The sequence below is a fragment of the Alternaria alternata genome (assembly GCF_001642055.1).
Source record: "Alternaria alternata strain SRC1lrK2f unplaced genomic scaffold CC77scaffold_1, whole genome shotgun sequence".
NCBI lineage: Eukaryota > Fungi > Ascomycota > Dothideomycetes > Pleosporales > Pleosporaceae > Alternaria > Alternaria alternata.
The window spans coordinates 590,615-604,940 of NW_017306190.1; the positions used below are offsets into that span (position 1 = coordinate 590,615).

The 14,326-nt window shown below is 51.3% G+C and overlaps 5 protein-coding genes across 5 annotated transcripts; 2 read left to right on the forward strand and 3 right to left on the reverse strand.

Annotated features, from left to right (window-relative positions):
- Positions 1-942: 942 nt before the first annotated feature.
- Positions 943-1,690, forward strand: CC77DRAFT_12024 (hypothetical protein). The gene has a single exon (XM_018530137.1). It carries the CDS (start codon positions 1,107-1,109, stop codon positions 1,557-1,559), a length of 453 nt encoding a protein of 150 aa, XP_018391303.1. The 5' UTR covers positions 943-1,106; the 3' UTR covers positions 1,560-1,690.
- A 2,288-nt stretch (positions 1,691-3,978) lies between these two features.
- On the reverse strand, positions 3,979-5,059 carry CC77DRAFT_1056001 (hypothetical protein; the record flags this gene model as incomplete). Its single annotated transcript, XM_018527872.1, has 2 exons — positions 3,979-4,873; positions 4,932-5,059. The coding sequence occupies 2 exons, from the start codon at positions 5,057-5,059 to the stop codon at positions 3,979-3,981; spliced, it is 1,023 nt and encodes a 340-aa protein (XP_018391304.1).
- Positions 5,060-5,404: 345 nt separating this feature from the next.
- Positions 5,405-6,064, reverse strand: CC77DRAFT_1003916 (hypothetical protein; the record flags this gene model as incomplete). The annotated part of the gene is made up of 2 exons (XM_018523231.1): positions 5,405-5,785; positions 5,837-6,064. 2 exons carry the CDS (start codon positions 6,062-6,064, stop codon positions 5,405-5,407), a joined length of 609 nt encoding a protein of 202 aa, XP_018391305.1.
- Positions 6,065-7,411: 1,347 nt separating this feature from the next.
- Positions 7,412-8,738, reverse strand: CC77DRAFT_9989 (hypothetical protein). Its single transcript, XM_018536549.1, has one exon. The coding sequence runs from the start codon at positions 8,702-8,704 to the stop codon at positions 7,904-7,906; it is 801 nt and encodes a 266-aa protein (XP_018391306.1). The 5' UTR covers positions 8,705-8,738; the 3' UTR covers positions 7,412-7,903.
- Positions 8,739-9,833: 1,095 nt separating this feature from the next.
- On the forward strand, positions 9,834-13,482 carry CC77DRAFT_1056004 (calcium ATPase; the record flags this gene model as incomplete). Its single annotated transcript, XM_018527873.1, has 8 exons — positions 9,834-10,032; positions 10,097-10,180; positions 10,233-10,772; positions 10,820-11,090; positions 11,171-11,253; positions 11,315-12,750; positions 12,802-13,130; positions 13,182-13,482. 8 exons carry the CDS (start codon positions 9,834-9,836, stop codon positions 13,480-13,482), a joined length of 3,243 nt encoding a protein of 1,080 aa, XP_018391307.1.
- Positions 13,483-14,326: the final 844 nt, after the last annotated feature.

Genomic DNA, 14,326 nt, shown 5'->3' on the forward strand with positions numbered 1-14,326 from the left:
CATGGAGATCTGTACATCCTTCGTATCCTCCATGCTGCCTTCCAGGTCACCAGGGTTACGCTGGCTGGCAATGTCTTTCTTGTGGAAGGCTGGAGCATGTCGCTTGTCTGAATAGTCCCGAACGGCTAGACTGCAACATCCCAGGACCATTCCCTACATACGGGTGCGTTGGGTGCTTATATGATAATTGCTGAGGCAAGAAGTGCAGAGCATCGCGGAAGACTCTATACAAGCGCTTGGCTAAACTCCCTTGATCGTCCTTTGAGCTTCCGACTAATAACATTAGGATTTGGACTGAGGTGATTTAGATGTGGTGGTTGGTTCGTGATAGTTGATTGCGGTGGCGATTGATCGTCAGTCCGGAGGAGGTTGAAGCTTCGGTGGTGCCTCCATTTGAAGTTCACTTTCTATCACGACGAACAGCCGCTCACTTCTCTCCGTACCCAACTCAATTTTCTGAGCCTGGCTGCCTTTCCTGCGCTCCACGAGACCACTGTACAGTTTGCTGACAAGAATGGGATCTTGAGCAACCTCACAGCAAGCTCGCCCTACGTTCTCTCGTCGTTCCCAGCCTCTCGTGTCACCGGTGCAGTCTTACGAGCCTAGCCCCGAGTAGCAAGCAGACTCGACCTCATCCTCGAATCCTTCGCCCGATCCTCCATTCAAGGCGAGCATGGCCAAAGACAACAGTGTAGAGACATCTCTCTCGGGATGCTTTTGTGATCAATAGCAGGCGTTCTGCCGCAGCAGGAGCATGGCGGTCGTCGCAAAACCTCACCAAATCAACCCGGTTCTGTGGCGCTAGGGTCGGACGCCCTTCTTTCGCAGATCTGCCCCGCGCTTGCCCGCTCAATCATCCTACGGGGCAATCCCTTGCCACTGTTGTAATAGAACACGGCTGTGCGTGAGACAGAAAATACTTCAGGTATGCGCCCCTACACCCTGAGTAAGGGCAGCCTCGCTGATTAGACGACTACCTTGAGCCACACCTGAGGTTGTTGTATGATAGGATGACCTCTTCCTTGTCGCACGTCGGTCTCGACTCGAAACCAAATCCTCGTCGTCACCGATACGTTCGCTGAGTACTCCAATAGACCTGGCGCTTTATGACCCTAATCTCCGCGGAGTCAATACAGCTAATCGCTACAAATCCAGGTTCCTGGCCATGGCCACCAGACCATGCACGTATCCTGATAGATCTCTCTGTGACAGAGGCGAAGCCGACAACCGTACTATTCTCGAGAGTTACGATTACAGCCCATCGTTGTTACTGTCAACTTATGTTTCGACACAGTAAGAGGATGGTAAAATGTCCGAAATTGAGACCACGAAGTACAGGGTTCGCGGATGGTTACAAGCTTGAGTCCGGTTCTTCATCTGCTGGGCCGAGGGCGACTCTGGTACCGGAAACTGTTCTGAGAAATTGTCTAGGATCATACCAAGCAACCATGACAGGCTTCACGCAGGTCCAGGACTTGAAAAATGTTCTTCAAAAATTGGTCAGCCATGAACCACTAAGGTGTCTGACCATAGGTAACGGAACGGTGCTTTGGAAGTAAAACCTCGCAGCAAAAATGCTTAGAACCGTTGACACAACGGTGCGATCCAACGCCATAAGTACCGGGCCATCGAACAGGCATATGTGCTTGAAGACTCTGCAGACGAGCGCAGTCGGGAGATCCGATATACCCCTTGCAGCCTTTCCCAGAGATATGCAGCCGTTTGAAACATACGCCAGTACATCATGGTATAGCGACTGATGCTGCACCCAGCGCTTCATTGAAATCAAACTCTCCTCGTAGGGTGGAAAGTGCGACCATATCAGTCCAAAGCAGGGTCTCGTCTAGGCCAAGGCCACCCAGGGACGCTACCTTCGACGTCACCATACTCAGAAATGAGCCAGTCGTATCCACGTCTTGACTTACTACCTCCAAAGATGGGATTGTGCGATCCAAGTATGCCCTGTACACATGTCCATTTTCCACTGTGGAAAGGAAAGGGCTCTTCGCATTCGTACATTATCCTAGAAGAGGAAAGACATTACTCCAGAGATGTCAGGAGTATAGAAAGCTTGAACTGCTGAGAGAAGACTCTGGGTTCGATGTCTTCGCTGGTAGCGTCATCCCACGTCTTCTAAAGTTGGGTACCTGAAGTCGACGTCTCCCTTACAAACCAGGATACCTCTTCGGTACCCATGGCTGTCATTCGCAAACTTGCGAAGTAGGGATACATCTCCACGCTCGTACGTGCGCCCTTTTCTGTCGTTTTACAGGTGCGGAAGGCGACATCCAGCTCTTTCTCTTTCCCTAGCAATGCGATGTATGTCGTAACATCCTCTCCATCTCTTCCAACGCGCTCGTCTCCTCGGGTTTTGGTTGGAGATAATCGCAGGCGGTCGCCATATCCGGCTCGCACGAGATGAGGTAGTGCTTCATGCTCTGGGAACGCAGGCGATGTTGTACTTTCCTATCGGTCCAAGTGGGGGGATAGAAGACGGACGTGGAAGCTACATCTGTTCGTGATCTTGTGGTTTCCTCAGAAGTCAATTTACGATAAAGTATTGGCCACTCCTCGTGGCTGAGAGACGCCAGAGATTTGTTCTCCCAAGCACTGTGGTAGTTGCCGGCTTGAGTGTGTAAAGAGCCTTGTAAGATGGTCGTCGTAGCAATTGTTTTGTCCGCCGACTGCATGCGTTGTCTTGCTGCGGAGGCGGCTGTCCGCGAGTATCCACGGGATCAAACGATGATCGGATATTGGTGTGTAGCCAGTTTCAGCTCCCGTGAGAGAGGGCAAGCATGTTGGTATTTGCGGATCCGCCTCCCAGCTGAGGGGTTGCTTGGAGGGCTTCTATCGCCTCAAGGGCTCCCAACGCCTGGAGAGCTTCTGGTACCATCCATAGCTGTCAGCGCTGTCATCTTGGTTGTGACGGTATGCTGTAAGAGCTGTCTGTGGGTGTCGTTGAGGTCGAGCATGCTGCCAGGAGGACCTACAGGAGAGGGGTCGTATCAGCACTCGATCTGACGCCGCCAGAAGGTCTCTTTTCAGACGAAACAAGCAATACCATCTCGCCGTCGGTATCGTTATGAGCTTTTCGGAGGTACCCGGGGGCTGATGAAGACGTCATCGTAGTTGCAGTCGTTATGGTATCGGTGGCCAAGGACGCGATGGTAGTACGGTACTGCGGCGGTGGCTGATGGCGCGGAAGTGCCTATGCGCACATCGCAGTTATCGCAACTATTGTCAGCGTATGAGAGCTATCGGACTTGTGTCTAAGACTACAGGTATAGTCGCACGTGGCGGTCGTGTGGTAAAGCTGTCAAGATTTCTGAGCCAGGAGCTGTGAGAGACCAGAGTAGGCGAACACCAAACCTGAGGATCGCTACGCCGAAACAGCACCGCCATAGATTGAACAGCGCCTGCACGTTCACTTCAACAATAACTTGGTCTGAAGTCGGAATTTCATGTGCTTGGCGGCAGTACAGTTATGTCAACGCCCCTTCCTCATGGTGACCGGAATGCAGAGTTCCTACAAGATTCTTCATCTGATTTTTGGTATCCAGAGGGTTCAATGACCAGCATCTACGATCAAAGAATTACGGGATCAGCTCATTGAATATGTGGAACATAGAGTGATGGCATCATTTGAGAAGCTTTTTACACGAGACACAACTTGCAAAAGTGGAAGATACACCTTTCATACAGCCAACACGCCAGTCTCGTGTTTGATGGGCTAGATGTGAGGCCCTCCAGGAGTCGTACACGAATCTTTGGCTTTGTCTATATCACAAATACAGCTTCTGGAACTAAGTTTGGAAAGCCTGGGCTACTTTAGTTCAACTGGAGCAGATCGTGCCACGCGCCTATGAGCCCCCATTTGGCTCCTTCACACTCCAATATGCTAGATTACCGTCAATTCCGCCAATGCTTGACCCGTGTGTCAGCTGAAAGTGCCACATCTGGCTCCACATACCCTGAGAATCATAGGTCTAGAGTGAACTCTTGGTTGTGGTCAAGGTCCATCGTCTGCCCATGTGCACCCCCAAGCACGTTCCAATACAATCGAACTAGTTTTGCTGTCGATTCGGTATCACAGATCGACCCACTCTCCAAATCACGACTAAATTGGATACCGCGAACGGTAAGACCGCTGGGGTTGTGGATGAAGACCTTGTCGATATCGTTGGCCAGCAGCGACGCATCGGCGTCGGTAATACCTGGCAGATGCGTTTGCTTTGTCAGAGCTAAGTCCATACCAGTTCTTACGCAATGGGTGTCGGTCTTGTTCCAAACAAAGCGGTACGTGTAGGGAACCCTGGTGTAGTATTCAGCTTGAATGCGCCCACCACTCTGGACAAGCTTTGGCTCGATCTGGCAAGGTAGAAACCAGAAAACCTTTCCCGGATCTGTCCAATCGTATGACACATGCTCAAATATGATGGGACTCTTAAAGAAGGCGTCAAGCATGCAGCGAGCGAAGAGTTTGTTGACAAGCCGGATCTTCAGGACCTCCTGGATCTTTGTTGCGTCGATTGTAGTGGCCACTGGCTGATAACCATACTTGCGTTCGTCGTCTTCACACCAGTGTAGTTCAGCAGCGTAAGAACAAAGGCCTGTCAAGAAGCCTGGATCCTTTGGAAAAAACGTCTCACAGCAGAGAAGCACACCCCCGATATAGTTGTTGTAGTGGCACTTCATGATGCGTGTGATCACCTCCTCTGGCAGGCGCGAGAAAGAATCTTGCGAAGACGCAGCTATCCTTGTGGTTTCCGTCGACGTATCGATGAAGCGTCGCGGTATGGATGGTTCGAATTTCCGAGCGAGATCACAATGCCTCAGGCGACTCTTGTCTGGTCGTGGTGGTTTGAGCGGGGAGCTGACAAAACGTCAGCGGGATAGGTCTGAATATGACGGTAGACCTTCAGGGAATATACAGCTTTGCGAGCTTCTGTCTCTGGTTGTGAGAGCGCTGGTGCGGTCTGGCGTGCGAGAAAAGTGTAAGACGAACACACTTAACGAACATCAACATCACGCCGGATCGTGAGGCCCAAGCGTTAGCCATGACTATGCCAACTTCCTAAACTGCGCTAAGAACTTCTTGTATGTCTGAAGGATATTCTACGAATTGTCAGCAACATTTTGGGCCGATGGACTGAGCTGTCACTGTCCATGCTTGAAGCGTCGAAGCATAAGCATACATCGGAGGTCAACATTTCAAAAGAACCATGGGATATGCATAATGATAAGGTAGACTTTACGTAAAGGAATTTGTCTTCATTCATGCTTGGTCTACCTAATATCAAGCGGCCAGCTCCTCCATCGACAAGCTGTCTTCCATCATCGGTTTAGCGAGCACGCACACCAACTGGATAGCCTCTTCAGTCCAAGGACCACGTGTTCCACCTCGTCAAAACCACTCCATCTCCTCCTGGGTCGACGGCGCCATCGTCAGTGTACCGCCCGCGAACTGTCCTGTCCCCCAGAAGAAATTGGACGTTGGTTGGCCCAGGTGAACTGGTGACCAAAGCGAGAACATTTCTCCAGAGTCCTCCTCACGGACGACACCGGTAGGTTCCTCTCGAGCCAGAACGTAGTCCGCTTGGGCAAGCCTGTTTCTGAATGTCGCAGGGTCGCCGCCTACAGCTTCCACCATCTGATTCAGGTGCGCCCTAGCTGCCAGCGTGCCCCGAGCTTGCTGCTTGAAGACTGCCCAGCGAAGAGTACCGTTCGGTTGTTTCATATAAACTCGTTCGCCGTCCACAAGGTTGCTCTTCGACTCTTGACTACACTACAACTCGTTAGCATACAATCGGGTGAATGAGAAGGAGGGTATACATACTCCATGCTCCCTTCCATACGACCAGTACGTATTGGTCGCGTTGACCACGCAGGCACGGCCACGATCCCACGCACCGGGATAAGGCGGAGATGGCGGAGGCGGGGGAGGAGGGGACGGCTTGGGGGGAGACGCCGCGGTGTCCTGCCGACGACGAGGACTTGAAGACTCCGTGAATCTGGAGGCAATTGACGAGGCAGAGGGATCAAGGCCATTCGGGTCCTGGGCCATGATGTCGTCAACGACTCCATTCATATACGCAAGCATGTCCTCCGGGAGGTTGCTGAACATCGCTACGATAGACTCGAACGATGGTGGGGTATTTGACTGCATACCGATGGTTATACGACTTTGGCTTACTGAAGAGAGGGGAAGTGAGACAGAGTTGTTGTGTCCTTTGACCTTCCTGCCAAGACTGTGAGTGGGCTAGCGTCCTTCGCGAACGGTCACCCAGGCGATACTCGAAGAGGATTAAGGGAGTGGTGGTGAGAGGGGATGAATTTCGAAAATCTGCGGATCAAAGGAAGCGCAGAGGCAACATTACGCCGGTTTCGAGGTTTTCGAAGAATGTACTCTCCAGGGAGAGATCGACAGTGACATCTTGGAACATATGGCATTACAATGGAGGTTTCTATCTGACAAGTGGGATTTGATTACGGAGCTTTTAGCACTTGAAGGTATCCTAGAGAAAGGGGAGACAATATCTAACCGTAGCCGATGTATAATCGTCTTCCATCATCGGCACCTTCACATCCTTAGTTCTGCTCTATGGTATGTTCGAAGGCCTGTTGTCCACCTATGTTACGTCCTCAAGTCAAAGCAGTTGTGTCCAAAGAACACTCCTCATACGATTGGCAGGAGCCAATTCGCTCCTAACCTCATTTCCAGAATCACAAACCCATGGCCTGAGAGAACGTCGACTCGTACTTCGCGGTAAGCTCGTAGTAGCCTCGTCCTTGCCTCTTCAGCTTCGGTTTGTGTTATGCGGAAACAGCCTTCCCTCCTCGACTAGCATATGTAGAAGTACCTCGATACGTATCTCCGTGGGCAAACCGAGGAATCTGAGACGCACAGTTTGTGGCTAGGACGTTGGTAGGAGGGCGTCCATGGCGGCGATGTTGGTTTTTTCGAGCTGGGCAGCAGCTACTGAAGACAACGAGGGAGAATGGGACATATGTGATCAGTCAGAGCATGACTGAAACTGTGATACGTGTTGTATACATACCATGGGTAGAGTTGGAACGATGAAGGGATTGCTGCTCGTGGACAAGAGCGATCAGTTACGGCGGCTCGTGAGGCTGAGATACTTTGAATCGTGTGCTTTAAAGAGTTAGGGTCTACGAGTATCGGAGAGGGTGGTAGACAAGTTGGGGTTGCGAGTGTGGAAGAGTTCAAATCAGTGTGCGTATCGCAGACGCGCGCTTTCATTGTACGGTGAACGCACATCATATACATCAAAACATCTCTCTGGGACAAAACCCTGCAACCAGGTGAACAGAAGGTAAAGCGCCATATCTGGTTGCAGCGAACGTATAAAGATGAACTGTTTATTTGGACGTATTTGGTCTCACTAGAGCACCTAAGAGCCGCTGTCAAATGTAAACTACTACCTGAACCGACAGCATATATATCGATCTACGATTCAGGCGTGTGGACAACTTGACAAACGCATGCCTCTACGTAACGGAATGACCCGAGAATGTCGACACGTCAAGGTGCGAAATCTGCATGTAGCTTTACGTACCACGAGCATAGCACGATGATGAGTAAGAGGTATCATAAAATATACATGATGCTATTACGATGATCACACTTACCAGTCTACATCGCTATGTTCAACCAGAATCGCGACGTGTACTCGGGCGATAATAAGTCTTGATTTGGAGTCGCTGAGTGCGAAAGTCTCGGCAAGGCAGGCATCAGTCCGATGCTCCGTATCGATACTGTCTAGAGCCTATCAAAGGAGGAGTGTGATGGATGTCCGGTTCGAAGAGTAGTCGAACGTTGTTCGTGCTCCTTGCGATCTTGTGCTTCGTACACTTGGTAAATCTTATCTAAAATGAAAATACATCATGGGGTCTTTGAGCTGACGTCACCTAACTCTGCATTCATTTCGGCCAAGGCGCTCTCTATCTCGCCAGAATGGCTCATTGCCCATGCAACGAACACTAGTCCGATCGCGCAGATAAGAAATGCTTGGGTCGCGATGAGGGTGATCTTCCCTTTGAAGGTTCGAACATTAGGTTGGGTCAAAACACCGAGAACGTCATCTACCAGCGCGACATAGGCCGTGCGAAAGAGCGTTCGATCCACCATGACGACGAGTCTTTGCAGGACAGGTGTATCGAACGCCAGACAGAGTGCGACCATTCTGCTACCGACAATCCACGTCAAGGCAACCAGAAAATTTGATCGCCGCTGTTTCGTGCCAACAGCACGTTCGCCGATGACTTGGTCGGCGCCGTAACTCAATAGTACATCCATCAAGAAGCGTGTAACGTTGTACGGCGCATCGAACAGCCGACCGTATGTTGCGATTACACCTGCGCGGTAGAAGTCGTTTTTACGCGTGAAGCGGATCGATTGCTCGGGAGTAGGTTCGGGTTGGTTTGTGGGGTAGAATAAGGATGCTGCGAGATATGTGGGTATCGCAAAAGAGGCCGTGATTGGTAGTATGTTCGTGCCAGTTGGAAGGCCAAGGGCTTGGTGGATGGCTGGCGACAAGGATAGAGCAAAGATGCTGGCGATCATGGGGGCGTACAGATGGACATATCGGCGCCATGCCGAGATGGCGGGCTGTGCCTCTCGTTCGGGGAGAGGGGGCACATCCGAAGGGCTCTGCGATTGTCCATTCGCGTGGTGGGTGTCCATTGCGAGAGGAATGTCGCACGTGGTGGTAAGCTTCGCGTGCTCCAGGCCGCCTCTTGGCTTGGGGAGCTTCGTTGCGCACAGACAACCTTGGAAAAGACCCCCCTTTGTATGAACAGGCCTCCTCTCTTACCACCCACAACTCTGCCTAAAGCACAACCGTTCAATGGCCTTCATGGCTTTGTACATATCCTCGCCACGCTTCCTGCCTGTGTAAACAGTGATCTATGTGCACACACTGTGATTTTCGAGGGCCCGAAACTCAGCATTGAGCCACACATGATGGCATGAACGAATGCGAAAACGAATTGCATCCTCCCCCACGTTGTCGCTAAGTCCACTTGAAGCACGCATGTAATGCTCGTCCACGCAACCTCTGACACGATGTGGCTGTTAGGCCATGAACGTGCCGGTGGGACTTGAGAAGGCCCACAAACCCGGGTTGCTTCAACAGGCAGTCGCTCACCACCGCAAAGCATCAACATAGCGCCAAGAAAGCCATGCTCCTTTCTTTTGAAACGAGATGACTACATTCAAAGGGAAGTGAGGTCGAAAATCGCGCATGGTCATAGGCTGAAGCGGCAGAAGCCTGCTTTCGTGCATCGTAGCGTGGCTGTGTACGTGTTCGAAAATCGCTCACGGCTAACCATCAACGGTCCCGAACAACACCATCGCCAATGGATTATCATGCTCACGTGGGAAAAGGTCCGGCGGGATACCTCTGGCGGTCGCGATTTACCTGTTGCAGGACCCTGGTCCTGTCTTGGTTTGTATGAGGTATTTGTGCGTCGAATCGCTTCAACTCGACTATGACAAAGAGGTGAAAGATCCTGTACCACATTCTTGGTGCAATTTCATGTAGCTCAGCTTTCCAAGGATTTTTTACGTCCTAGAAACGCCTCCCAGAGCGAACGAGCACGTGTTTGACGCGTTGCCAGAGCTGCCAGAGCCATGCTGCTTGTCATAACGGCAAATGGTCTTTCCACTTGTCACAGTATAAGTCGCGCTTCATGCATCCATGAGTCTTGTGCTACCTCTCTTCTCGCTTTCTAGCTCGTTTCTCCCTCTTTTTCGCACATCTCTTTGTGGTGCTCCATCCAGTGTCTAGCCCACTACACCGACAGGTCCGTACATGGATCAAGAAGAAGAAAAGGTCGCACCTCGCGTCCGTTTTGGAGAGCTTCGCCTTCCTGACGAAGAAGACGGATATGCGACGCACGAACGCCGCCATGAGCGTAATCTATCGCGACGGTCAAGTGTGGGCAGTCTCTCCATCCGCAGTGCTGGAGGAGCTCGCACTGTTCAGCCCGAGACTGCACTGCCTATCACTTGTGAGCAATGCTTCTATGTGGACCGCGTGTGGAACATGTGCTGACCTCCTCGATTGATATTCAGACCGTACGCTTTCCATCGAGATCGATGAGGGTCAACACAAGAAGCAGATCGAGGTGAAAAAAGCCAAAGAGAAGGCTGCCGTTGGTAGGTTTGCTCAAGTATACCAGCACTATTAGTACTGAGTATTTTGTTCTAGATCTAGCAGATCTCGAATGGCATACACTCGCCGTCCACGAGCTGTGCCGCCGCCTCTCTGTCGATATCGAGCAGGGACTTTCCGAAGATCAAGCAAAGCGTCGCCTCAGCGAACATGGTCAGAACAAAATGACACCTCCACCCTCGGGCCTGCTATGGAAGATCATAGGCTACTTCTTCGGTGGCTTTGGTAGTATTCTCGTCGTTGCCGGCATACTGGTATTCATCGCCTGGAGGCCTCTTGGTCATCCACCAGCTGTTGCCAACTTGGCGCTTGCATGTGTATTGATCGCTGTCTGGCTTATACAAGCCGCTTTCAATGCATGGCAAGACTGGTCGACAAGTAGAGTGATGGCATCTATCGGAACAATGCTGCCCGATCAATGCATCGTTGTACGCAACGGATCGCATGCTAGCATTTCAGCACTGGACCTGGTGCCTGGCGATATTATTGTCATCAAGCAGGGCAACAAGCTGCCCGCCGATGTTCGTTTCGTTGACATCTCCAGCGATGCCATGTTCGATCGCGCAATCCTTACTGGTCAGTATTATGTCTGCAACCTAGGTACGAGGACTAACATACAATAGGTGAATCCGAGCCCGTCGTAGCTACCGTCGAATCAACTGAAGACAACTATCTCGAGACCAATAATATCGGTTTACAAGGAACACACTGCATATCAGGCTCCTGCTTGGGTGTGTGCGTTGCTACTGGTGACAACACCATCTTCGGTCGCATCGCAAAGCTTACCTCGGATCCAAAGACTGGCATGACACCGCTCCAGAAGGAGATCCTGCGTTTCGTGCTCATCATCTCACTCTTCATCACCACTGTCGTGATTCTCATTGTGGTTCTCTGGTATGTCTGTGGTTGGTCTCGAGCGACATGTCTATGCTTAGCTCTCTACGAATTGAAGGATTTGTACTCACGCATTTCAGGGCAGCATGGCTGAGGAAATCTCATCCCACTTGGATTGACGTGCCTCTTCTCATCGTTAGTTGTGTTTCTTGCGCTGTTGCATGTAAGACACTGCCAATCCGTACATCCATCACAAGTGTGCTGACTTTACTGTTTTCTTCTAGTCATTCCAGAAGGCTTACCGATTGCGCTTACGACGAGCTTGACGATTGTTGCAAACATTATGCGCAAAAACAAGATCCTTTGCAAGTCGCTCAAGACTGTCGAAACACTGGGATCCGTTTCAGTGATCTGTTCTGACAAGACCGGAACATTGACCAAGAATAAGATGGTGGTCACGGACATCTACGCAGCGGGAGAAGAATACACTACAGATGCCGCGCGTGACATGATGGCGGTGTTTCGGTCTGAGAAGAACCTCACTGTTCTCTCTAAACCTAAGCAAAGCATCATGGACCACGTCCGTATCCTCGGTGGCCTTTGCAACTCTGGCGAATTTGACGCCGCTACGTCACATTTGCCTATTGCTGAGCGCAAGATCAACGGCGATGCCACAGACCAAGCCATACTTCGACTTTCTGAGGGCCTCGGATCAGTGGCTGAGTTGCGTCGCGACTGGAAAAAGGTCTTCGAGATTGCATTCAACAGCAAGAACAAGTTCATGGTGCGGATCATGACACCTACCAATCAGACGTCGACGAGCAACAACGCCACTCTCATGGTCAAGGGAGCTCCTGATATCCTCCTACCCCGATGCGACCTTCTCCTGAACGACAAAGGCGAAGAAGTGGAGCTTACTGAAGCCCAACGCCTTCGTATCGAGACCGTCAAAGACAGTTGGTCCCGCCAGGGCAAGCGTGTCATACTTCTCGCTCGCAAGCCGACCATCGTGCCATTTTCCAGCCATCCTGAGAAAGAAGTAATGGTCGCTGCCCGAGAGGGTCTTACGTTTGTCGGCATCGTTGGTATCGTTGATCCGCCTCGCGACGAGATCCCAGAGGTAGTGCGTGTTCTTCGAGGAGCTTCTATCCGTATCTTCATGGTGACCGGTGATTTCAAGCTCACTGCTCAGGCGATCGCTGAGGAGTGCGGCATCATTTCGAATTCCGCATTGGTAGATGACATCAGCGCTCTTGGTCGAGATGGGAAGATCGGCACTACGAAGCAGTCGATCGTCTTGAGTGGACCAGAACTCATTACCCTAAACGAGGCGCAATGGGATCAGCTTTGCCAGTATCACGAGATCGTTTTCGCCAGGACGACGCCTGAACAGAAGCTCCGTATCGTTAAGGAATTCCAGGCACGTGATAACATTGTCGGTATGACAGGCGATGGTGTCAACGATGCTCCATCGCTCAAAGCTGCAGACATTGGTATCGCCATGGGCAGTGGTTCAGACATCGCCATTGAAGCTGCTGATATGGTTCTTCTCGACTCGTTCGCCGCCATCATTGAGGCTGTCCAATACGGTCGGCTCGTCTACGATAATCTCAAAAAGACAATAGTTTACTTGCTTCCCGCAGGTAGCTTCAGCGAGCTGTGGCCGGTCGTTACCAATGTCGCGTTCGGTATCCCGCAGATCCTGTCGTCTTTCCTCATGGTAATTACGTCTGGGTTTGATGCTCAATGCTTATTAGCTAACGTTATCCAGATCATAATCTGCTGTCTCACCGACTGTGCCGCCGCTATCACTCTTGCCTACGAAAAGCCGGAGGCCGATGTAATGCTTCGCCCTCCCCGCAACCCCAAGAAGGACCGACTTGTGAACGCTCGACTCATTTTCCATGCCTACTTTGTCGTCGGTCTGCTGGAGTGCTTTCTGGCCTTCACTATGAGCTTCTGGTATATGGAGCGTAAGGGAGTTCCGTTCACGGCAATGTGGTTGAAGTTCGGTGTGTACGACGAGCAATACGATCCGGACTATGTCACGGAAATCGCAAACCAGGCCTCGAGTGTCTACTTCGTCACACTGGTAATCATGTAAGTTTGAACGAGCAGGTGATGCAAAGAACCAGCTGACATTGGCGACAGGCAAATATTCAACCTACTTGCTACTCGCACCCGTAGGCTCAGCATCTTCCAGCAGCCACCGATCTTCAACAAAGCGACTCAGAACTGGTCACTCTTCCCTGCCATGATCTTCGCGATCGTTGTTGTCTTTATCTTCTGCTACATTCCATCTCTTCAGGACACTATCGACACGAGGACGATATCCGTCGAGCACTGGTTCCTTCCGGCTGCTTTTGGTATGGGATGGCTCACCATTGATGAGGCAAGAAAGTATTGTGTGCGCCGATGGCCCAACGGGTTGCTTGCCAAGATTGCTTGGTGATAATCTTTGGCTCTATTTAAGGATGCGAATTGCTTGGTCCACTCGGCATCGTGTCGTCGCAGAGATTGGCTTGTCGGGCAGTCGGGATGGTTAGCAATTCTGGACAGAAACATGTTCACGTACGCCACTTCTTGAGATTTGGTACGCGTGTATACATCCTTAAGATAAACATAGCCAAACTTCTTCTTTGTATTCACCAGCGGTTTGGTCAAGAACTGTGCCTCCTCCCACATACTCCATCGTCCCACACTGCAGTATGCTACTTCTTACTTCAGCCGCAATATCTTGAAATGCGCAACCCCTGCCCTCGGCAATTTTCCATGCGATACCCCACACGAACTGCCTTGCACAACGAGGAGTCGCGTGGCTGAAGTGCCGGCCAGTGAGCATAAGGGGCCTTCATCAGCTGGTGCCAATCTAAACACCTTGTAATATGTCGGCTGTCGCAAAGGACAACCCAGGATGCAGGCTTGACCACATTGGTCGCGGCTAAAGGCGGCCGTACCCCAATCGGCTTCCTGCGTGAGGAACAATATATGAGTTTGGTAACGGGAAGGAGGCAAAGCTAGGTGTCTGCGGATGATTTTCCATGCAGTGAGGAAAGCGTCACTACATGGGTGTTAGCGCCTGCTCCGGAGTGAAGAGCCAAGCGAAGACGCCCCGCAGACTTCGTCAAACCTTGCTCCAACTTCATCGTTCCACATGCCCGCGACGACGAACCACTAGAATCTCCGGTCGCCGTATGAGCTTCAAAACATGCGCCTAGTTCCAGTGCACAATGTTACAACGGTCTATGTATGCTCGTCATTGCATGGTTTGTCCTCGCCATCTACTGGCGCACAGT